The sequence below is a fragment of the Amblyomma mixtum genome, chromosome 1, assembly GCF_055824585.1.
Source record: "Amblyomma mixtum isolate Tamu chromosome 1, ASM5582458v1, whole genome shotgun sequence".
Lineage (NCBI taxonomy): Eukaryota > Metazoa > Arthropoda > Arachnida > Ixodida > Ixodidae > Amblyomma > Amblyomma mixtum.
In genome coordinates this window covers 73921699-73945867 of record NC_143012.1, presented here as the reverse complement: position 1 = coordinate 73945867, position 24169 = coordinate 73921699, and the positions used below count along the sequence as shown (strand labels likewise).

Genomic DNA, 24169 nt, shown 5'->3' with positions numbered 1-24169 from the left:
TTAAAATGAATTCTTGGCAAAATAGGTCGGAAATGAAACGTGGAACAGCAAAACGGTTTCTGCTACAACTTCCAAGGCACCCATCCGCGTTGTCCTCAAGCCCCTACGAAGCGGTACAAAATACGAGGTTCGCGTCTTGGTTATTGACAAGGATGGACGCCATAGAGAACACGATGCCAACACTACTCACTTCCAAACTGCCTGCGGGGGTAAGCTAAAGTGTGAATTGCTGAACTGCCATCATTTATTAATGAGGCTTTTGTTTTCAGCACCGGCCTTGCCTCCTCAAAATGTGAAGATCGACGACAGCTCCACAACTGCAATCGTGGTCAGGTGGACGGTAAGTGACCACATCGCGCAAGCATACCTGCTCAGATATGTATTTCTTTTAATGTCGCTAATGGAGTATCAATGCGACCTGGGGCCCCTTCTGCACGACAGGTGTGTGATTAACACTGAGCCCGCATTTCATAAAATTTTTGCAATAGAACTGCTAACTTCGACAGAACGACCTGGAGAAGAGAGCTGGCAAACAGAACGAGTGCTAGTTTTTTTCGTTGTCTATCTGTTGCGGGACGGTCTGTGAAAGTTAGCGCTTCCATTTCGAAATGCTATACAGAGTATCCCCAATCGCCGGTCAATGAAATCGTAAAGGTTGTTTTGCTTTTCTGAAATGGCCCGCCCACGTCGGAGGATAGGCTTAGGTTCCGTGCACATCCAAACAGAATGAAATACAGACAGAGATGGAATGCTCAGTCAGGTGTAATAGCATTGGTTAAATATCGAGTTGAAATTTATCAAAAGGTGGTTGAATCAAGATTTCGGCTTGTGAATGAGCGGCTGGTACTAATGAAAAATGATAACTTTCTTCAAATAACGTGCCTGCAAAAGGTGCGCAGAAGTAGCAGAGTTGAAACATTCCCCCTTATTACATGCTCTGGGAGGCGACCCAATTATAGCAGCAGTTCACTCAGGCATAAATTTTTGGTTGAGAGGTGACTGATTTTGATCTCGATCTATGAACTCCCTTACTCAACCCACTTAGTATTTACATTCTCAATCAACGTTTTTTTTTATTCTCCTCGTCGCCTTATTCCCGTGTAGTGTTCTGAAGAAAAAATGTAGTCTCTCTGATTGCCTCAAGTAGGTGAAAGCATTAAGTGCATTTCAGAAAGAGAGCAGGACATTCAGGGATGGCTCATATGCAGTAGCAGCCGCACTTGGATATTGACAGGGTCCTTTGGCTCCATGACATGCTGCTGCCTTCACGCGCTTCCCTTCTTCGAGCTAGGCAACACCCATGGTCTCCCTGGCTGCTTTGGTGGCTTGGGGAGTTTTGACCAATCCTTGTTTTGCTAATGGCTGCACATTACGTTTGTCATTCCGCGCTTATTTTGGAGCTTTACATGGTGCTGCCTTCAGTCGATTATATTTTTCGTGCGGGCACTGAGCGGAGCATTCCTCGCTTCCTAATACCTCATAGCGCTGGTCCGCTATGCTTCCGAATTAGGGCTTCTACACTCTCAAAGCCACACTCTCCCTTCAGTTTGCATCTATGTAAAGCTTCTCTTGGTGAAATAGGGAACCAATTAACTTTTCTCTTATTCGTCTTCTATCAACTTCCATGGGAGCAGCCCTACTCTTGCTGAGCAATCGGAAGGAAAGAAGTTTAGAATGAAACATGGCAAAGATAAATGTTTTGCTCGTCGGTGAACATTTCCTGACATTACGTTTGGATTTGGTGCTCGTTCGATAATGCAGAGGGACTTGCTGCGTTTGGGATTCTAGGGATGGTCTAATATTTGAATTTTCCAAGAGGGCTATTCCGTCAAAACTCGCGCCAACCCGTGCGTCTGCTTTCCCATCATTCTTTTCTTTTTTTTAACCTGACGCCAAACAATGATGCTGCGTTGATATAGCTCTTCGCCATTTGCTTGCGACCAGTGATACACAGACTATACCACCACACAATCAATCAAAATTTGGTAGTTGCCTTAATATAGTCTGTTATCTGTAACCCGTAAGTGGATTTAGTGTACATGATTTTGTCTAAAATTTTGTTCTGGCAACACTGCGATTTAGTTCCAGAACACTTCGCCTTTGAGAACCTCCGCGGTGGCTTAGTGGTTATGGCGGTCGGCTGCCAATCTGAAAGACAGGGAGAGTTTTCTGGTCAGTATCATTGTCTGCACCCACGTTTGTTTGCTAACGACAAAACCGTCCAATTAGGTATGGAAATAGGTTTTCGTCGTATATGCCGATTTAAATCGCTGAGAAAATACTTCCTGTATCGGTTGACATATGCACACACCTGCACACTCCTGCCCTTGTCTGTTGTTCTAGTAGGCAGCCTCGGTGGACGTTGAGGAACTTTTCAATACGCTCTGGAAAATACAGGAGCAACGTGGAAACCGGATCTTGCTGGCATGAACCCAGGACGAAGCTGTTTATGCCTTGCGAGGACTACCTTCAATCATCTGTTTGTAAAAGTGATCCCGTGAATAAAACAAGGCTCTCTGCATTTCAGTGCCTATGAATTAACGTTTGGGGTATTTTTGCCCCATTCATATGACATAATTTTCATGAATTTTTTGTATTGTTAACAGCGGATGAAGTGCACATTACTGGGGAAACACTCTTCTTACCCATATTAATTCATAATAATGGTATACACCAATCTCAAAGCTATGCTTTAAGTACATGAATTTCATGACAACTTACTGAACTGAACCATTAATTTCCAGCCGCCGTGGTGGCTTGGAGGTTATGGCGCTCGGGTGCTGACCAGAAGGACGTGGGTTCAATCCCTGCCGCGGCAGTCGAATTTTGATGCGAAATTTTAGAGGCTCGTGTACTCTGCGATGTCAGTGCACGTTCAAGAACCCCAGGTGGTCGAAATTTCCGGAGCCTTTCACTAAGGCGTCCGTCATTGCCTCAGTCGCATTGGGACGCTAAACGTCCATATACCAAATCATTTATTTCCAGCGGTTATGACCGATACTGGATCCTGATCTTTTCATTACGATGCTAAGGTAATATTTCTTTTGTGCGCGTTTTGCCAATGGTGATCACTTTTTTTCTTCCAGTCGGAGATTGTCTTAATGGGTTGTCGTTTCCTGTCGGCTTCATCTGTCCTGATTTTTGGCCCCATCCCAGCACTACTGAAAAGAGGGGTATGTATAAGCATTGAAGCCTATAATCGCTTTCTTTCAGAACCCAGGGAGGGAATTCTGGAACTGCTGGAGTGTGAACGTAGTGTTGGAAGTGGATGGCGTACCGAAGGAATTCAACCTTACTGAGCCCGGACCAATGGCCGATGACATGTACAGCGTTCCGGTGGTGCCGTACACCAAACTGAACATACGGTTGCGAATGAGGACGCCTGACAACAAGTACAGCGCGTGGACCAGGAGCATGACTGCGGTATCAGCTGAGAACGGTGGGAGTCTGTTTTATACTGCTTGTAAAAAACCTCGGCAGCTTTTCAAGTTCTCGAATTGGGCTTAAATACTAGTCTGGCTACCTCAATCATTTCTATTGTTCGGATTATTACGCTGCATCCACACTGTAAGACGACATTACAAGGGGGAAATGGGGACGTAGCAATGGCAATCACAATCGCAAGCCAAAAGTAATAATAAATAAGAAGGTACACAACAGAAACAAATCTTAAGAACTAGAATCCAGTTCTCCTCGACAATAAGATAGCACAGAATAATGAAATTTTTATTTCCTGCGCGGTTTGTTAAGGTAGGCAATTAGAAATATGATCGATTGCACTGAAGATAATTTCCCTATCTCTCTTTAAAGGGACCCTGAAATGATTTTGATAGACGTATTCTAGTTCAACAGATCCGTAGAGGTGGTCTTTGTAGGTATTGGAGTCGAAACGGAAAGCTCTGCGTGGAACGTATAGTTTAGAAATGCGTTTTTTTAATCGCTGCTCACAGTAGCTCACAGCCGATTAGGGCGACACACCTCACCGCGCGTCCCCTGCCCCGTTGACGTCATTGGGCAGACGGGGTGGGCTTGAAGGCTGGCTCTTCTTCCCAATAATGTAATCGGGGTAGTGGACGTGCGATGGTGTGTGTCGCCCTAATCGGTTGCGAGCTGCTGCACGCGTTGATTTTTAAAAAGTATTTCTAAACTAAGGGTCTCCGCAGAGCTTTACAATTCGACTCTAATACCCACAATGACCACCTCTACAGATTTACGGATTTGTTGCCCTAGAATATGTCTGTCCAAATCATTTCGGGGTCTATTTGTTTATTACAAAACGAATTGATTAGCCTGATATACACTCTATAAAATATGAATACATTCCCTTTTTCTTTTCTTCCTTTCAATGACTGTTGGCTTCTTCGTGTATAGATACACAGGAGCCCCACATCTACTTACCTACTGGAATACAATAAATGAGTGATCAGTGAATCTAAATACGTGGCCATATGCATTATTAGACGAACATGTTTGAAAATATATGCTAGGACGGACGGCATTATAAATGCTGAAAACTTGGCCCACCTGTACGGCATCCACATGGAGCTTTTCTCTGGGAAGTCTTCGGCTTTGGTGTGGCAAGAAGTTCACATTGTCACACCCAACATCGCAGTAATTCAAATACTCGGCACGATGAAGAATGTCCTAAAGCGGGGTTCGCATCGACTACTGCGCCTCGACAGATTCTCCCAGGTCGTTGCAGGTGACCGGTTCTCCGCCCTCATTCTAGCACACGGGTCTTCATGCTTCGCAGGTGTCTTGTGCAGTTCACGGTTCTGTTTCTGAGGCGTGTTCGCGTGGTGTGAACGTTAGGCGGTGCATCTGGGGTTCTTTAGTATGTGACGTCGCGCGGGTTTCACATGGCCAAGCTGATCATGAAACCGGTACAGGCAGCGGTAAAAGCGGGTGCACGGCCGCCTTTCGGTCACGAGCAAACTTTGGATCGCTTTGAATTTAGGGTAGGTAGTGGCCTCTGATCCGGATAATAAGAGGGAAAAAACTAGAAGAATAAGAATGAGGTGGAGCGCATATGGCAGGTTCTCTCAGATCATGAATGGCAATTTGCCAATATCCCTCAAGAGAAAAGGATAGAACACTTGTATCTTACACGTACTCACCTATGGGGCAGAAACGTGTAGGCTAAAAAAGAGGGTTCAGCTTAAGTTAAGGACAACGCAGTGAGCTATGGAAAGAAAGTTTATAGATGTAACGTTAAGAGACAGGAAGCGGGCGGAGTGGGTGAGGGAACAAACGCGTGTTAATGATATCTTAATCGAAATAAAGGGAAAGAAATGGCCTGGACAGTGCATTTAATTCCAATGCAAGATAACCGCTGGTCCTTAAGAGTAACGGAGTGGATTCCAAGAGAAGGCAAACTTACCAGGGGGCGGCAGAAAGTTAGGTGGGCGGATGGCATTAAAAAGTTTGCGGAGATACGATGGCCAGAGGTGCCAAAGGACAGGGTTAATTGGAGAGATATGGAAGAGGCCTTTGCCCTGAAACGGGCATAATCATTCACATAATGATGAATTTAGCAGTCGCTCCCGGTACAAAAGTGCTTTGTCCACAGCAAAGGAAACGCATATCAGCAGAATACTGAATGCCACTCATGTTGTCCTCGGTAAGCCCATGAACATGAAATTGTTGCGGAAAACGTCGCGTCTTGCTCTAGTAAACCAGGGAATATAAGGAAGAAATAGCGAGGATGCCTTTTGTTCGTTGCAGAGAACAACTTTTCGCTTTTGACTCATATTTGATGCTGAGGAAGGCTGCACGTTGATAACAGCTTCCAGCTTTTGAAAGCAATCTGCTTGCCTCAGGCAGGAGTCCATCTTCTGGTATTAGAATAAAAATATGACGCCTGTTTACGTAATTAGGACAAATGCGGTTTATGTGCCCGAGCACTTCGGCTGTCATTTCGGTTCCGAAGATGGCATCCACTGTTCGCCTATGGGAGTTGTTGGTTTGGTTTGGTTTATGGGGTTTAACGTGCACTGATATCTCACAGTACACAGGCCTCTATGAAGCTATTGGGATAGCGATAATGATTTAAGGCTTATATATGCAGAATTGATCATTCTCTACTTCGCATTAATAGGTCCCTCAGAGTCCTCATACCACTGCTGGTGCAGTTGTGAAACCGTTAGTTAAGGGATGTGCTAGTGCCCCATGATAGCAGGTGCTGCCTTCGGCGTGGCTTCAGTTGCACAGGTTGCTTGTCCCGAGCAACCTCTTGACCAGTCATACACTGAACTGCTCAGTGAACAGTGGATAGTAAACACAATTTGGTGGGCAGGTGTGTGTATATATATATATATATATATATATATATATATATATATATATATATATATATATATATATATATATATATATATATATATATATATATATATATATATATATGTGTGTGTTTGTGTGTGTGTGTGTGTGTGTGTGTGTGCGTGCGTGCGCGCGTGTGTGTGTGTGTGTGTGTGTGTGTGTGTGTGTGTGTGTGTGTGTGTGTGTGTGTGTGTGTGCAGGTAAGCACTGATATCAAGAAGCATAGGGTTTATTTTATTTTCATATGCTGTGTTCATTAAGTGACACAATAAGAGCGGAGTTATTTAAAGATAATTGATTACAAAGCAGAATGAAAGGTTTTTCACTTTTGCACTGCAAATCTGAGCCTCTCACTGATGCTGGGTTGAGTACCCCGAGCTTGCCAAGTTGATGTTGTGACAGGATTTCATGCTGTTCTCCCTCAAACAATTTACGCAAGGGTAACAGACTGGATTCCAAAAGAAGGAAAGCGTTGCAAGAGGCGGCAGAAAGTTAGGTTGGCAGATGAGATGAAGTTTGGAGGTATAGGGCGGCCACAGCTTGCACAGGACCGGGCTGATTGGAGATATGTGGGAGAGGCCTTTGTCCTGCGGTCGGCATAGCCAGGCTGATGCTGATGATGATTTAAGCGCGGAATCGCAGCGGCACCCTTAGCTGCTCGCTTTTTCACCCGAATACTCTCGTTTTGCTAAAATTGATATAAGTATTCTATTTGTACTCGATCAGATGCTATTACTTGTCGATTAGTTTTCGATTTGCATTCTATCTACAGTGTTTGGATTCGGCTGGGTTGTGAAAACGTGTTATCAGTACAATACCAATACCGTAGGCAGAAGAGCGCCGGCGGTGGTAGCCATCCACTGACTTCACCTTCAACAGACGCTCAACTCACCAGGCTTTGTTCTGGTTAAGTGTATTTAACTGTACCGAGCAGTGGCTCTTGTCTTCCTTTCCCTGCTTGGCAAGACTGAAGTCGTTTCAGTGCAGCTGATATAGCTTTGTGTTGAGGGCGTCGTGTAACATCACCAGTCGTGTGAGCTGTCACTCGAAGGAGGCCAGCTGAAATAAAGCGATGGCATGATACAAAAAAAAAGGATTGACGGAGGGTTCTCAGAGGAAGCCCTGACGAGAATCTATACTTTTCATCTTGCCCATTGACTTAGAGCCGTGGTTAAGCCGTGCCATGGTATTCAGGGATCAGAGTGTGCAAGTACATTGAGCCAGCCGCTTACTTTTAATTAATGCACATGTTTCAAACGGGGTAGTTATTTTTGAAATAACAACCCACTTTCTTTGAACAATGGGGAGTTTTCGGAAATTAACAACCCACGCGCTTTAAACAAGGGCCGCCTTAAAGTTTTCAGTATATCAACTTGCTGAGACAGAAAAGTGATACAGTTTACAATTTTGTTTTCCTTTTAACATAACATTTACTTATGCAGCAATTGTTTTCAGGGCTTTGAAAGTGATATAGAGATGTCAATTTTAGTGTCTATGCAGATTTGTCCTATAAATATTTTATGCACCAGGACTACCATGGCGTACACGACCTAATTTGAAAATAACGGCGGAAGTGGTAAGCACGAGCAATTGTATTAAAACGAACGCTCAGGTAGTTGCGTAAGGTGGCTTGTACTTATTCCTTTTATTTCTGTAGCTCCTACCCGACCCCTGCACGTGAAACTGAAGAGGATTGGGTCTCATGACGTCGAGTTCACCTGGGGTCCTCCGGAATTCGCCAAGGGTGTCATTCGCCACTACCGCGTTTTGTACAAACCCCTGAGACTTCGGGTTCCTCGTTGCGCTCTGCAAGACCGCCAAGAGACCGAAGTCATCGTTAAACCACCGCAGCTCAGCGCCAACCTGATGGGCCTGCATCCCTACACAACGTACAGCTTCTCTGTCGCTGCCGTGACAGTCAAGCCAGGGAAGGCTACAGAGGTGACTTTCGACACACTTCAGGCAGGTGAGTGCTCGACCAGTACGATCCCAAACGTCAATCTATATTCAAATTTCGCCGGATTTTCTCGTCACAGTAGCCCTAAAGGACGCAAAACATCCTCCTGAATTCTTAATATCTCACTCAAACTAGACACGCTGGCGTGGTCGGCAAAAAACAACCTGAATTCGGAAAGCAACCTGAATTTAACCAAGCAGCACAGTTAATCAGCCCGGTATTGCAAATGGATGGCTTCACTGTGGCCCTTTGCAGGATCGGCCTTTTCCAATACGTTTACTGCATTGGAACAATTATCTCTGCTGCTTGTGGATTTTTCCACTTCCTGCCTTTATCGTGGCCTCCACCGAGGCATGGGGCCGTATTTTCACTTCGTGATTGTCGGAAGTGCAGCGATAGCTGAGGTACCATCCCTCTAGCCATTCACAAAGGCCAGAAATGTTGAAATAGAGTGCAATCTGTTTGTGAGCTGTGGTTTTATGCCGGACCTGCTTTTTATGTTTTCTGTTGTTTGGTGAAGTTCTCCACTCGGTTTTCTGCCTGTGGTGCACTACGAGCTTGTTGTTCAAACATAATTATTCTTATGTGTACTCAGACCAACTTTTTAAGTATTGCGTTAAAGTGGGTTGATAGATTTATGTTAGGCGAAAGTAGCTGGAACTGTCATTACACATTACAGCAATATATTTAATGCCAGTCAATTCAATTTGCAAAGAAACCCACTGATTTGAAGCGAACGTTATCTCCACAGCCGTTCTAGAGCCAGCTTACATTCAATAATGAAATTCGCTAACAGTTATCAAGAAAGTAAAGAGCAAAATATTGGCTTCTTGAGCCGTAAAATCTTGAAAGATAATATACGCAAGGTGCGCACTTATACTTAGTCATGTTCACTGATATGCAGGATATATTCGTTAATGCTTTTAATGCCGTGAGATGCCAACCACCACAGCAATAGCTGGCAGCAATAACAGCTGCATCTATCAAAGCAATTAATTATGCAGTACGCGTTAAAAAAGACATTCTGCAAACTATTCACTCAAAGCGCTCTCCTTCCTTTTTTTACTCATTGTTGCACTTCATCTTTATCATGGCCAGGTATAAATTTAAGCAAAATCGCTGCAGGGGAATTTTATAACAATAATTGTTCTGTAGTCTGCCCAACAGAGTACGCGCCTCTGATATTGGATGGAGGGATAGAAGAATGAAGCCTCACCTTTCAAAAGGAGCGTTGGCAGTTGCCGCCGGGCTTAGTTTTTTCTTCATATTTATTTATTGCTATTAAAAATGGGCCCATGAATTCGTCATTTCCAAAAATACATTTTTCATCGAAGATTCCAAGAGATTCCAAGAGATGGATTCCACGAGAAGGCAAGCGTAGCAGGGGGCGGCAGAAAGTTATGTGGGCGGATGAGATTAAGAAGTTTGCGGGGATACGGTAGCTGCAACTGGCAAAGGACAAGGTTAACTGGAGAGACATGGGAGAGGCCTTTGCCCTGTAGTGGGCGTAATCAGGTAGATAATGATGATGATGACATTTTTCATCTAGCACTTCTAACTTAATGCCACCTCTCTGCTTCTGAGCCACAATCTTCCAATCGATTTTTGCTAACTTCCCAATAGGCACTAGTATTCTCTTGGACGTCCTATAGATGTCCTAAACGTCCACTGGACGTCCAAGTGAGTTTCAGTGTTTATCGGGTTCTACCGCAGATTCATTCAATTGACCATCGTTATCTCTAAATGGTAGGGCATCATGAAGAGTGACGGCCTGCACCGACATCTGGATAGATGCCATCACTTTCGAATATCAGATGTTCAATTGTTTCGACTGATTTACCACAGACAGCACAAGTGTCATCTTCTTGGTCAGATATCTTTTTGCAACTACGTGTTCTAAAACATCAAAACCGAAGCGCCTTGCAGCGGATGCCGAGCGAAGCAAGCAAGAACACTGGACAGAATCCGTGTGCACATCCGCCGGGGCGATTAAGAACGGAAGGAAGAATGAAGCTCAATTCAACAGGATGAACTGCAGTGATCGGGAACGCTGTTACGTGACAACCCGTGCTTTCAAAAGAAGTCAAATGAGAAGATGTCCTGTTTTTTGCCACAGATGAATTTTCTTTACGTTCGAAGTGGGATTTAAACCCACGCGACCACAGTGCCAATGACCGGCTTGTCTCACATCGGAAACATTGCGGCATTACCGCAACGCAAACCGGTAATTCTAAATATGAACCACGTCCTTGTGTTCGGCGCCAGTTTTGCTATACAGGGTTCGACATTACACACTTGAGTTAGGTGAGCGCTCTTTTTTGGCATAGCATTGTAAGCGTAGTGCATCCTAATACAGCTAAGACGTGTTATCTAGAAAGTTGGTTAACTAATATTCAATAGGCAACTTTTTAACTATTATTGTTAGGCTCTTTAAATATTAAAAGGCGTGTGGCCTACAGCAATTTATATCCACTTCAGTTTTTAGAATTTCGAAAATGTGGTCACCCTCGGCGCTGTGGCCCAACAAATTGTGGCTATTTCGGCGCGGTACGTAGACTGCAGAGTTTGCTCGCCCTGCAAGCTTCTCGAAAAAGCATGTATTTAAGCGCGATGTAGCCAGATTTTTGTTGGGCCACATCTTTGAGGTAAACCACGTTTTCGAAATTCCAAAAACTAATATGAATAATATTTGCGGTGGGCTACGCGCACCAACTAAGCAGCATACCAATTATAGTTAAAAATTAAATATTACTCATTAGTTAACCTCGCTGCTGTTAGCACATCTTAGATGTATTCTGACGTACTACAATGCCGACAATGCTATGCCGAAAGCCGCTCTTCTAATTCAAAAAGGCTATTTTTAAAAATAGTGTAAAATCTTAGATAAAGCCGTATATGCCTCTTTATAAAGCTGATAAAGCCTTCCTTGACAATAGCGATCAGGTCTCCTCCGCGTGTATTTCGAATTCTTCAATTTCCATGTCATTGTCACTGAACATCAACACAACATCAAATCCCTGTATTTATTTTTTGATATAATTATCTTGTATTCGAGAAGTATTCCAAATATTCACCTAAAAGAACACTAAGAAAGACAGAAAAACTGTATTAGCATAAGCCCACTTAAATGCATAACTGCACTGAAAGCCATAGATAAGCAGAAAATTACTAATGGAGTGCGCTATCAAGTTTAGTTTTCTACGATACCATTTTCGGTGTGAGGCTACTGTGAAATATTGTAAGATATCGGCATTAACATTCTCATGGCATTAGTGAAACGTTTTAATGCGCAGAAAATTCTTGGTTTTAATGTTGTTTTGACCGAGTAATTAAGCCTGCTACTGAAACCAATGAGGTATGTTTTTGAGAATAAATAGCAGAAGCGCGTTGTCGCCTCGAGAAGAGATCTGAGAATATATGAATTATTGTTGTGCAATCTTGCTGTGCTCAAAAAATCACGTTCATATACATCTCCCCTTTCAAAAATGCGCTTGTTCAGAACTTCTAGGAAGGGCTTGCACTGCGTAAAATGGTTGAAATAATGCATGTGATACGATCGGTGCTTAGCACCGTTATGAATTCCTAATTACGCCGAGTCATTGGTGCCTCCCTGTTAATAAGATCATGAATTATGCACAGTTGCGTCAGCGACGCAATATCCTGCACATCCTTCCGTTGAGTGCAACTAAAAAATTCTTAAAATATTTCTTTTAGATTACCTTCCTAGTATCCTGAAACAGGGCTGCCTGAGTGAAAAATATTTTCGCGATCGCGACCGGAAGGGAAATCAACGACTGCACCTAAACTCTCTTTTTGGTCACAATATAATTTCTTTTCCTTCAATCTTTTAATGAGAACTGCACTATAACATATGAGGGGCATTTAGTAAGTTAATGCCTCGAACGAAAAACGAAACCAGTTTTCTAAAGTCAATATTTAGCGCATATATGGATTCTACATCTCTCCTTACATGTGCATTTCGAAACCTGCATCCGTGAAATCGGTAACTATATTCAGCTGGCGATATACGACCATATTCATAGAGAAAGCAGCACCCTCGAAGGGTTACTTAAAATATCAAAATATAAGGACCTTAAGCTGATAAAGCGTGGAAGCTAACTTTGGTCTCAACAGTATATCTTATTTGACCATTACAGTATCACTCCTTCAGCTGACTTACCAAAAGGGCGCATTTATACGGCTCCTCGACTTGCCAAAAATGTTACCCACCCTTCCTACATTGTCATATTACTCGTTGAAATTCACGTGGGCAAACGTCCTAGTCATTTCTCAAGCGCCTGTTAATCTTCATATGTGTCTCCTCCTGTGTCATTTGTCTCTACTTTTACGCTAATTTCTTTGCATTATGCAATACCAACTAGCCCGACAGCACGCGCAAATATCTTTGTTTCCTTCATCTGGCACGCGTAAATACTTCCTGCTAATGCTTGTCACCTCGCTAGCTACTTCATATCTAACAGACACTTGTTGCCATCATTGCATTTGAGATAATTGTCACAGGAGTCATAATTATGGCACAAAAAAATGGCGCCATTGCTTCGCAACATGTCTGTGCTGCTAGTTTGTTCTTTCGTATTTTGGGGTAGAATTTACACCCACAGGGTTTTCTCTGGACTAATGGTGGAGCTTAGGCGCTCCAAGTGCTCAAGGTATGTGCATTTCTAACGACACACAAGGAAGCGATTGCAGCGATTTCTTCTTTTATTTTTATCTTAGCAGTTTATTAAGCGCAATACTGTGTTGCGCAGGTTGCCACGCATTTGCTATTTAGAATAACAAAGAATCGGCTGTATTCGTCAAATACTTTTATTTCACTTTCTTAGGGAGGGGAATATTGAGGAGAAACAAAATATTCTAAAGTAGAACTGTATAATATTCAATTTGCAGGTGAAGAACAAAAACTTAGAGGAAGCTTAAGCTTCGCCTTTAGGAGTGGAATGTGACAGCCTCTTGCAGTCCTGTCAGGGAGTCCATGGAAGGCCATTGCCCCTTGGACAAATCGAAAATTGGTTTTTTGAGGAAAGGAGATGCCGCAGTGACAGTCTCACATGTCTTGGTGGAGACTCAAACTGTGCGTGATGTACAGTTGCTGACTATAGGTCGCCAGTTCGAATCGCTGCGGCAAGCTAGGCTCTAAGTTAACAGAAAGTTTATCCTGCACAAAACGTTTAATTGTGTGATACCATTCGGATTATTCTGCGGCAATTGTTTGGCATGATACGATTTTTTCCGATGCGTGGTGCTCAAAACTGCCACGACGCCGGTGGCTTTTCGATGGAACGAGCTGTACACGCTGTTGTGTAAAAGCTGTGTCAACTTTGCTAGTTCACATCAATCCTTCTCTAATTGATATTTTTCAGAGGAAGCTTTCATTTTTCTTGATTAGCTTACTTTTGAGCAGTGCGTCTTGAATGCTGAATATATCAATGTGGAACGCCCCTTGCAGTACCTGACGGAGCACCGATGCAGTTGACTCGTTTTGATTCCAATGGCACTTCTACCACCATCACGTGGTCCGAGGTGCCTTGCCAAAGTGCGAATGGACCGATCACTGCCTACTACGTGGAGCTGAAGAGCGGCGAATCCTGGGAAACAGAGCTGCGCAACAGGACTGTGAAAGGAGTGTTTGTGAACTATAATGACTTGGTTCCTTACACCCGTTATCACGTGAAAGTGTTCGCCCAAAACGAAGCGGGACGTTCTGCCAATTTTTCCGCCCTCAACTTCACAACAAACCCAGCCCGTAAGCCACTCCTTTAACTTGGTGCTCTGTTCATTTAACAAGACTAAGTGGCGCACCAATCAGCCAACAGTGATGCTGAAGCCATAATTTTTACGTTGGAAAGTGCAATATCTTGATTTGGGGGTGACTACTGTCCAGTCACCTTTCAAGGTTCTTTAAGAAAGGACTATATATGTTCTGCCACATGAATTAACTATAAAAATACTTCTTTTTCTATGCTGGCAGCTGCAATCAGTAGGGCAACAATCTAGCGTCAGATTGTTTGAGTGGACCTCCAACCTTTAATCATGTTCTGCGAAAGAAAGGAAGTGTGGGGTACTGTTGTGATGCGCTCTTTAAAAGCTATCGTTATAGCTTTCAAGTTCATAGTGGGAGCTTCCCTCTCACACTGCCATTGTACTAAAGCAATGAATCTCGTTACGGGGTTCTATGCTTCCTGCATGATTCAGAGTTTCGTGCTTCTTCCGTGAAGCAAATATTTCAACTGCAGAGTACTGCAGAGTAGCTCAAGACTTTCCAATATCAGCCCTTGTTAAGCCGCAAAAGTAAAGACGATCTTAATTACTGCGTCTTCTCCTCTCCGGCGCTGATCGGAAGGAAGGAAATGTCGCATATACATTTTCCTATCAGTTATCAACCTTGCGTTCATTTTTCACCCCAGTGTTATTGTATTAGCGGAACACATTCGAAAGAGCAGAATGGCGCTTTTGTGTAGGAGCGGATGCTGAAATACATAAAACTCAAAAGATCGCGGATGGTAAGGCGGCAAAACGCACCGTCGCTGCCTTGCGACGCCTTCTGTAAAGAAAAAAAAAAGAACGACCACCTTTATTTTTCAACTAGCTAAGATCGAGAAAATTCGGTCAGCAAATGAAACCTCTGGGGTATTAATTAATAAGCGAAGTATTGCCCTTCTGGAGGGGTTTTCGAGCCCAAAGTTTGTGTCTATTAGCTAAGGATGCTGAGAACTGGCTGTCTATAGCGCTCAAAGCAACTTACAAAATTAACATGAAACCTAATAGTGTGTCATTATTATATTTTGGAAATAGGGTACTGCCAGTAAAAACAGCTTTGTAACTTAGAAATACCTACTTTCTCGTGCCTTCAGGCGCTCACTGTCCTACACGCAGTAAATGTTTGATAGTCTACAGCTCGGCAATCAGAATTGAATTTTGCGATACTATTCGAGGCATAGTGTCATTGATGGGATATTTTGAATAGCTTACCTTGAAGCATGTGCAAGAAAAGGCGATCCTTTTTTATGCAGTGCCTTTCTGGCCTAATGTCCGCATTTATGTGTTTGAAAACTGGTGCCTTCTATAACCTCTTTATTTCATTTAACGCTACTGGGTATTCTACTCAACTGTCACATCGTTTCTTACATAAATATCCTAACATTTGTTTTCTTTAGGCTGGAAAACAAATCTCGCGAATACATAGCTGCAGCAAACCGCCAGTTTGAGTACACTCTTTGAATGCAATTGACAGCCCTTTTTGTGTTCATCTTTCACAAATTTAGTCTTTTAAAGATAATGAATGCTTCAATTTGGGCGAGTTGGTATTAATTCACAGTGAAAACAGCGCGGGCAAGAGAGACAAATGAAGAAAGAAAGACACAACACAAGCGCTGACTCGCAACTGATTTTTATTCGAAGGAAGCGCTCTTTAGATGCTTTCCTATCCAGGAAAACACCAAAACTAAAGGAAGACAACCAAAACTACTGATCGTACATGACGGTGACAAGACACACACATCCTTGCCGTGGCACATGCGCGTGAGACAGTTAGATGCCTTTTCCGGATAAATAAAAGAACTCTGTCATTGAGAGTGATAGAGGGATCGCTGATGCATCCGCCACTGTTATCGTGAATATGAAATGCCTCTATAATTTCATGTGTTAAACTGTCACGTTTTGACCTTTTATCACGTGTTAACCTTTTAAAAACTCATATTCAATAGGTAACCACTGTTATTTTGTGCGGTGAAAATAACTGCTCAATTACAATGTAAGTACATGGATCCCGAGAGCCCTTTGAAGTGTTTTAAATGCTCAGAATGGCTTTTGTACATTTTTCTTACCTCCAATAGCGCCGCCTCCGCCAGCTGATTTGCGGGCCGACCAACTGTCGCTAGAGAGCGTCTCTCTCTCCTGGGACGCCCCGTACCCTCCGTATGGTGTCCTGAAGAGCTACCAGCTTCAGTACTGGAAAAGTAATGACAGCGGCAACGTTATCGAAATTGATATCATGCCCCAGAACTGCACACGCGGAAAAGACTATACACCAAGGCATTGCTACACGGTGATCAACTTACATCCCAACGAGGTTTACCACTTTGCGGTATGATATATTCAATAGATTTTTTGGTTATTTACGAGGAAGCAGTGTCATGTTTTTGTTCTCTTTCAGCAATTACGAATGCGTAACGCCGCGGATTTTCTTTCCATAGCGGGCTGTCAGTGAAAATAAATCAGCGGTGATTGCGCACTAGATAGCATATCGCTTTGATATTATATTAATATTGTTACGTGCTTAGCACGCACGGGGGGTTATTCACAGAGGGGATCGGTCGGAGCACGATGGAAGCAGGAAGCCTACCAGCGTCCTTCAACTCTTTCTCTTCCTTTCTCTCTGCTGGTCAGTCCTTCATCTTCTGCTTCTTCCGTCGAGGTTCTGTGGAAGCACGTGACATTCCCCTCCTCGCAGACGAAGCCCGTCGGGCGAGTTAAATAGACCGTCTGGAATGGAATCGCTTGAGGCGGGCTACATGCACCACCTGAGACTGGCGTGACCGTCGACCACTAGCAGTTAGTCGTGATATAACGTAATTAACGTCACTAATGCACTCCAACACAACAAACGGTCCAGTGTAGTGGGATAGCAGTTTCTGACACAGACCACGCTTGCGTAGAGGGGTCCACAACCACACAATGTCACCAGGAACATAAGAAACTTCTTGGTGTTGGACGTCGTAGCGGTTCTTGGAACGCTCTTGCGAAGATAAAATTCGAACGCGGGCAAGCTGGCGAGCTTCTTCAGCTCTGCAGAGTGTGGTCGCAAGAGAAGGTTCGTCGTGGATGAAAAAATTACCGACGATTACGTTACTTCCTAATGCGAAATTTGAGCGCAGCAAAAAGCTGTTTCACCTTTTCGATAGATTGAGGCAAAGAAATCGAGCAACACATGTATGCGCTATCACAGAGTTTTTTTTTATTTTTCACACGTATTCCTTTAACAAAGATTCCACTAACAGTTCTTGACAGTCATGAAGGAAGCTTTGTGGTCGGAGAAATAGACTGATATATGTTCGACTTGGTACACCAATGCTTGATTCTCAAAGATGAGATCTATACAAGTGCCTCGCGAGGTTGTCACAGCCGTGGGACGCGTTACGAGCGAGAGGAACGGGATGTTCTCCCGCATAAGTGTTAGGAAATTGCTGTTTGTCTTTATGTCAACATTAAAGTCCCCCACTACTAACATCGGTGTGGATCGATGGACGGTTAATGCGCGTTGCAGGAAGTGCACGACGTCTTTCGTGAGTGCGGTAGGGGCGAAGTAGGCAGCTACTACCAGCAAGCCGTTGGGCAACTTTGCGGCGCACAGTTCGCCAAGTTCATGTGACGTGCCAAACATTTCGACTGGTATTGCAGAGAGACCTGTGCGCAAGTAGATAGCGACTCCCGCCGCTGTGTTGTGGTCTCTGCGAGCACCACAGCAGTATAGGAAATCTATGATTTCGAGAGGCTCTTCGGGATCCATCCAGGTTTCAGCAAAGCAAAGTACAGAGGAATGGCGCAGAATGTGATCGTGGTGTACGTCCTTGGCATGTGCGGCAAGGGAGCGTACGTTAAGAATGTGGTTGTGAATGATGAATCAAGTGCTGCCAGCGAATGACGCGTCCATTGGCTGTCTGCGTGTGTTACTGATGTGTGGTTAACATGTTAAGCTTCGCCTGTAAGAGTGGAACGCGACAGCGTCTTGCAACGCTGCCAGGGAGTCCACAGAACGCCATCGCCAATTCGGCTGTACGCCTTGCTGGACGGTAAATTTATTTTTTGAGGAAAGGAAATGTATCTCTCTCGCATATCTGGGTGGACACCTGCACCTCGCCGTAAGGGGAAGGGGGAAGATGGGAGTGAACGAAGACGCCGTATTAGCTAGACGCGCCTTTGTTCATTCCAAACCATTCAGCTGGCATTACGGAGTGGCTAGCGTGCTCGTATCGCACTCCGGAGGCCCTGGTTCGATTCCCCAACTCGACCAATTTCGTTCTCGGTTTTATAGATTTATGCTGTCTAACTAGAAAGGTTAATTAGGCTATTTCATATTTACATTATTGCATTTCTATCCATTGTGTTCTGTCATTAACCTGTCAATTGTTGGAACTGTCTACGATGTTCGACACAACGTATATGAAACGAGCAACGTCATACTGAGTGGGGAAGTGCGTGGTGGTGGAGGGAACGCGGCTTCGTACTTATGTTTTTTTTCAGCAGCGTCTCCTTCCGCGGACGCTGTTGTCGCTGCGGCGCGCGTCTTTCTTTTCTTTTCTTTCTGACCTCTTCATTCTCCTCTATATTAATTAGGCTAATTGATTAATTAAGCAATTAACTAAACTCAGTGCAACTTAGTTGCAGCATCACTATACGATCCCTTTGATTGGTTGCATGGTTACTAGCCAAAGTACAATTGGCCCCATTTGAAATTCGCGCACTGTGACGTCACGAGCATTTCGACCAATTGAAAAGCATGACATTGGGGGCGGAGCTGGTTACGAGGCCGACGCCGACGCCGACGCCGACGCGAAACCCAGGAACGGACGCCAAAGAGCTGCGCTCTAAAATGGTAGAATGGTGTCAAGGCCACAGCGAGGCGAGCGAGCATAGAGCAGGTAAAAGGGGCTGTAGCCAGTTGTCTCATGTTGCGCTGTGTTGTATGCTTGAGTAATGAACGGGAGGACGCCATCCCAGTCCTTATGATCTGCAGCGACGTACATAGCAAGCATGGTGGTGAGCGTCCGATTAGTGCGTTCTACCACACCGTTCGTTTGGGGATGATATGGCGTGGAGTGGCGAAAACTGCAGCTGCTGAGGCGGAGAAGTTCTTCAACAACGTCCGCTGTAAATTGGCGTCCACGGTCGCTAATGAGAACTGCAGGAGGGCCGTGCCGAAGAATGACGAAACGAAGTAAGAAGTTAGATACTTCAGACGCAGTAGCAGCTGGTATCGCGGCTGTCTCACAATAACGGGTTAAGTGGTCTACGCATATAAGAATCCAGCGATTTCCTTTCGAGGACCGTGGGAAAGGTCCAAGGAGGTCAATGCCAACTTGCTCAAACGGGGCTGTTGGAGGTGTGAGTGGCCGCAGTTTGCCAGGTGGACTTGAAGTCGGCAGCTTAAAGCACTGGCATTGCACACAGCTGGCTACATAGTGCTGGATGGTTGAGCGCATGTTAGGCCAGTAAAATCGTTGTTGTGTGCGGTGGAGTGTGCGTGTCACTCCCAAGTGCCCAGACGTGGCGTCGTCGTGCATCATTCCAAGAACTGTGATGCGTAGGTTTTCGGGTACGACAAGAAGCATGCGTGCTCCTCCAGGAGCGAAATTCTTCTGATAAAGCAAACCGTCGCGAATGCAAAAAGTATTCTTTACAGAATCTTGAGCGGCATCAAACAAAGAGGTTAATGTTTGGTCTTTACGTTTCTCGGTTCGGAAAACTTGAAGATCGGGGAAGGCTTGTGAAAGTGACGCCAAGTATTCATCAAAGTTGTCTGCGTCGTCATCAGTCGTTTGAAGCGGCAAACGGGAAAGACAATCGGCATCTGAGTGTTTACGGCCGCTTTTATGCACCACAGTGAAATTAAATTCTTGTAGGCGCAAAGCCCATCGAGCAAGCCGGCCACAGGGGTCACGAAGACTCACTAGCCAGCAAAGCGAGTGGTGGTCGGTCACGACGGTGAAAGCATTCCCGTACAGATAGGAGCGGAAGCGCTGTACAGCAAAAACAACGGCAGAGACATTCTTGCTCAGTAACCGTGTAATTTCTTTCGCTCTTACTCAATGAACGGCTGGCATATGCTACCACGTGCTGATCGTGACCATGGCGTTGTATAAGTACAGCGCCGATACCGATACCACTTGCATCAGTATGCACTTCAATTGGTGCAGATGGGCAGAAGTGGCGTAGGATGGGGCCCGAGGTCAAAAGAAATTTCAGATGTCGGAAAGCTGCGTCAGATTCGCTGGTCCAATTGAACGGTGCATCTTTATGCAGCAAACACGTCAGTGGGTAAGCGATGTCCGCAAACCTAGCTATAAAGCGTCGAAAGTACGAGCAGAGCCCTAAAAAACTCTGCAGCTCTTTCACTGATTGAGGCACCGTAAAACTTTTGACAGCTTCAATTTTCTTTGGATCTGGTCGAACACCTTCTTTATCAACTAAATGACCAAGAACAATTGTTTCACGGTTCCCAAAATGACATTTCTTGGAATTGAGGATAAGGCCAGCTCGTTCCATGCCATCAAGCACAATATTCAGGCGGCTGTTGTGCTCACTAAACGTTTTGCCAAAAATTACAATGTCGTCCAAATAACATAAACAAATTTGCCATTTAAGGCCACGCAGGATTGTATCCATGAACCGCTCGAATGTTGCAGGTGCGTTACATAATCCGAAAGGCATAACGTTAAACTCGTAAAGTCCGTCTGGTGTTATGAAGGCCGTTTTTTCCCTATCTCCAGCGTGCATGGGGATTTGCCAGTAGCCGGATCTCAAATCAATAGAAGAAAAGTATGAAGCGGAGTGCAGACAATCAATTGCGTCATCTATACGTGGAAGCGGGTAGACGTCCTTCTTCGTGGCCGTATTTAAAGCGACGGTAGTCAACACAGAACCTCCATGTGCCGTCTTTTTTCTTAACAAGGATAACTGGAGCTGCCCAAGGACTGGAAGACTCTCGAATTATGCCTCGCTTTAGCATCTCTTGAACTTGGTCATCTATTAACTTACGTTCAGTGGCTGAGACTCGATAGGGCTTCTGGCGTATAGGAGGTACGGAGCCGGTGTTGATAGTGTGATGAATACGACTGGTAGGCGGTGGTGTAGAATCGTCTTTGGCAAAGTCGAACACGAACACGTGCTTCAGAAGGAGTTCCACTAGAGTGCGACGCTCGGTTGTGGGAAGAGCCTGATTAATCATAGCCTTAACTTGGGTCTCCATATCTCTTTTCACGTGCTGCTCACTGACAGAGTTGGTTAACGTCGCGACGGAACCTGACACACCTTCCTCGAAACGGGCGAGTTTGAGGCCCGGGGCAACACAGCTGGCTCTTCAGAGTGGTTCATTGTCCACAGCTCGATACGGCCTCTCACCACGGGAACGACGCAACGAGGCACGACGATACTCTTCTTAGAGCAGGCGAGTGTCGTAGGCTCTACCACAGCTTCAAAAGATTCGCACTGATTGTGAATAGAGGAAACCCGCACGAATGCTGCGGAGAAAGCTGGTACAATAGTGTCTTCTTCCACCGCAAATGCTCCAAAATCCGGTGTCGAGTTATCCACAAGAGCTGAAAGTAGTGAAGAATTCAAAGCAATTTCTCCCGTACGACAGTCTAAAGTTGCACCACACTCTTGCAGAAAATCAATTCCAAGAATCACATCATGCGTTGACCGTGGTAGCACTGCGAATTCTGTTCTAAACGTTAGACCACCAATAACAACATCCGAAGCACACACACCAAGTGGAACCAAAGGTTCACCACCGACACCACGAAATAACGCTGCACGGTCACCACTAAACATCACTTTCCTACCTAAACGGTTCTTAAACCTCAAACTCATAACGGATACGGTAGCACCAGTGTCCACAAGAGCCATTGTTTTCACACCATCAATAAACACTTCCAGTTTGTTCTTCAACATAAACACGGGCAGAGGTATATTGGACGTCATCGACTCGCCGGCGGCCTCACCTCCATCGGCCGCGCCTCCTAGTTTCCCGGAGGCGGAGGGGATGCACGACGACGAGGAGAAGGTGACCGCCGTTGGCGCTGAGGTGGCGGCGTCACACTGCGGTCAGATGCAGGTGATGAACTCCGCAAAGTGCTCGGACGGTATGGGTCCCAAGCGGACGTTGAGGGTCGCTGCTGCGCGGTGTGCACTTGTCCGTAAGTAGGCGCCGGGGGTTGGCAGTCTTGAGAAGTCGGGAAACGACGGCGGCAATATCTAGCGATATGCCCTGCAATGCCACACCGGTAGCACAAAGGTTGAGAGCGCCAGCGACCGCCATAAAAGTCCTGGCGAACAAAGTCGCGACGTTGGCTGGAGCCAGGATCTCGCTGCTGACGAACCACGTCTTCTGGGTAGGTGGGCCTCCTTTCCGCCGGCTGGTGGCCATAACGCTGGGCAATGTTCCGATCGTCCATGGGCAAAGTGCCGTTAGGTTGAGCCCACGGAGTCAACAGGGCGGCAACATCTTCCTCCGGTGCAGAACTGTGCCGCAGATATTCTGTGCGGCAGAAGGTGTCCCGGGATCTGGACAATTCCTCGCGCACAATCTCTCGAATCATATCAGCCAGAGAATTTGGAGGAGAGGCTTCAACACTGGCTATAGAGGTGACATTGGCCAATCTTCCGAATTTAGGGGTAATTCGACGCAGCTTAAGAGCTTCAAATGTTCTGCAATGTTTTATAACGTCAGCGGTGGTGCTCAGGCTCTCTTTACTAATCAGGAAATTGTAAACATCTTCCGCAATTCCTTTTAGAAGGTGGCCGACTTTGTCTTCTTCAAGCATACTGGAGTTAACTAGCTTGCATAACTTTAAGATGGCTTCGATGTATGCCGTGCAAGTTTCTCCGGGTACTTGCGCGCGGTGAAGCAATGTCTGTTCCGCACGCTTCTTCTTTGCCGATTCATCTCCAAAATTTTTCTTGATTTCGGTCGTAAAGGTAGCCCATGAACTCAGTGTATCCTCATGATTGTCGAACCAGTCAAGGGCAGTGGCGGCAAGGAAAAACACCACGTTAGCCAGTTTGGTAGCAGCGTTCCAGCGATTGTATTTGCTCACCCGCTCGTAGTGTTTCAGCCACTCGTCAACGTCCTCTTCAGGTTTTCCAAAAAATGTGCGGGGCTCTCGATAATGTGGCCAGTTGTTCGCTGTGGATGTCCCGGGTTGCTCGGCATTGTCGTCTCCAGGTATGTCCGATGGCAGTGGTGGGAAGCCTGCGAGTCTACGGCTCCTTCGGTAGATGGAATGCTCCGTGGTCGAAACTCAGCACCTCCACCAAACTGTTACGCGCTTAGCACACACGGGGGGGTTATTCACAGAGGGGATCGGTCGGAGCACGATGGAAGCAGGAAGCCTACCAGCGTCCTTCAACTCTTTCTCTTCCTTTCTCTCTGCTGGTCAGTCCTTCATCTTCTGCTTCTTCCGTCGAGGTTCTGTGGAAGCACGTGACAATATATTCGAAAAGCAGCTATCACGGCCCGCTTCTTTGTGAAGTTCGGTCTAGTCTCAAGTGCAGTTTTTTCTCCTAACATGTCCCAAATGTGTTCTGTTTATTTTTTAATGGGAGTTTTAGACGTTCGGTAGCAAAGAAATGTCGCAGGACGCATAGTAGTAAAGCGCATTTGAGAGAAAGTTCAGGTACGGGAAAGGGGAGCTAAATGACGTCGCCAGACGGATAATTTAGTCGACTGCAGGCAAGGCGGCTCTCCGCAGGCCCCCTAAATCCGTGCAACAGCAAGAGAAAGGAAAGCAACTGAGAGAAGAAAGGAGGGAAAGAGAAAAAATGGAGCATCGTGATTTCGTAGAACGTGTCATATGTAGCTTTCGCTGCACAAAGATCCTGATGCAGAGATGCCGATTGCTTGTAGCGTGTATTTAATAAAAAAAAGGTGGAAAAACCCAATAAATTAATTTAGCTCTTATGGGCACACATGTACGCCCTCCAATATTTTACCAGTATAGCGAGAATATCTACCCACCGCCTTGTCAGCACCTCACCATGGCGCGGAGTGGCGAGACAAGCGAGAATAAATGTATTGGTTCCACGCGTTCGCTGTCTCTGAATTCGCGCCTGTGTACCGCGATAAGGCTTTCCGAGGCAGGCGCGTAGGGCACA

General features: G+C 45.3%; 1 protein-coding gene across 1 annotated transcript in view; it reads left to right on the top strand.

The window, feature by feature from the left end:
• LOC149366790 (receptor-type tyrosine-protein phosphatase kappa-like) overlaps positions 1-24169 on the top strand; it is a 141017-nt gene that overhangs the window by 50125 nt on the left and 66723 nt on the right. Inside the window, exons 13-18 of the mRNA XM_089552409.1 lie at positions 26-209; positions 270-340; positions 3214-3439; positions 7979-8287; positions 13746-14042; positions 16132-16382. Coding sequence (XP_089408535.1) covers positions 26-209; positions 270-340; positions 3214-3439; positions 7979-8287; positions 13746-14042; positions 16132-16382 — 1338 coding nt within the window. The remainder of the gene's footprint in view (positions 1-25; positions 210-269; positions 341-3213; positions 3440-7978; positions 8288-13745; positions 14043-16131; positions 16383-24169) is intronic.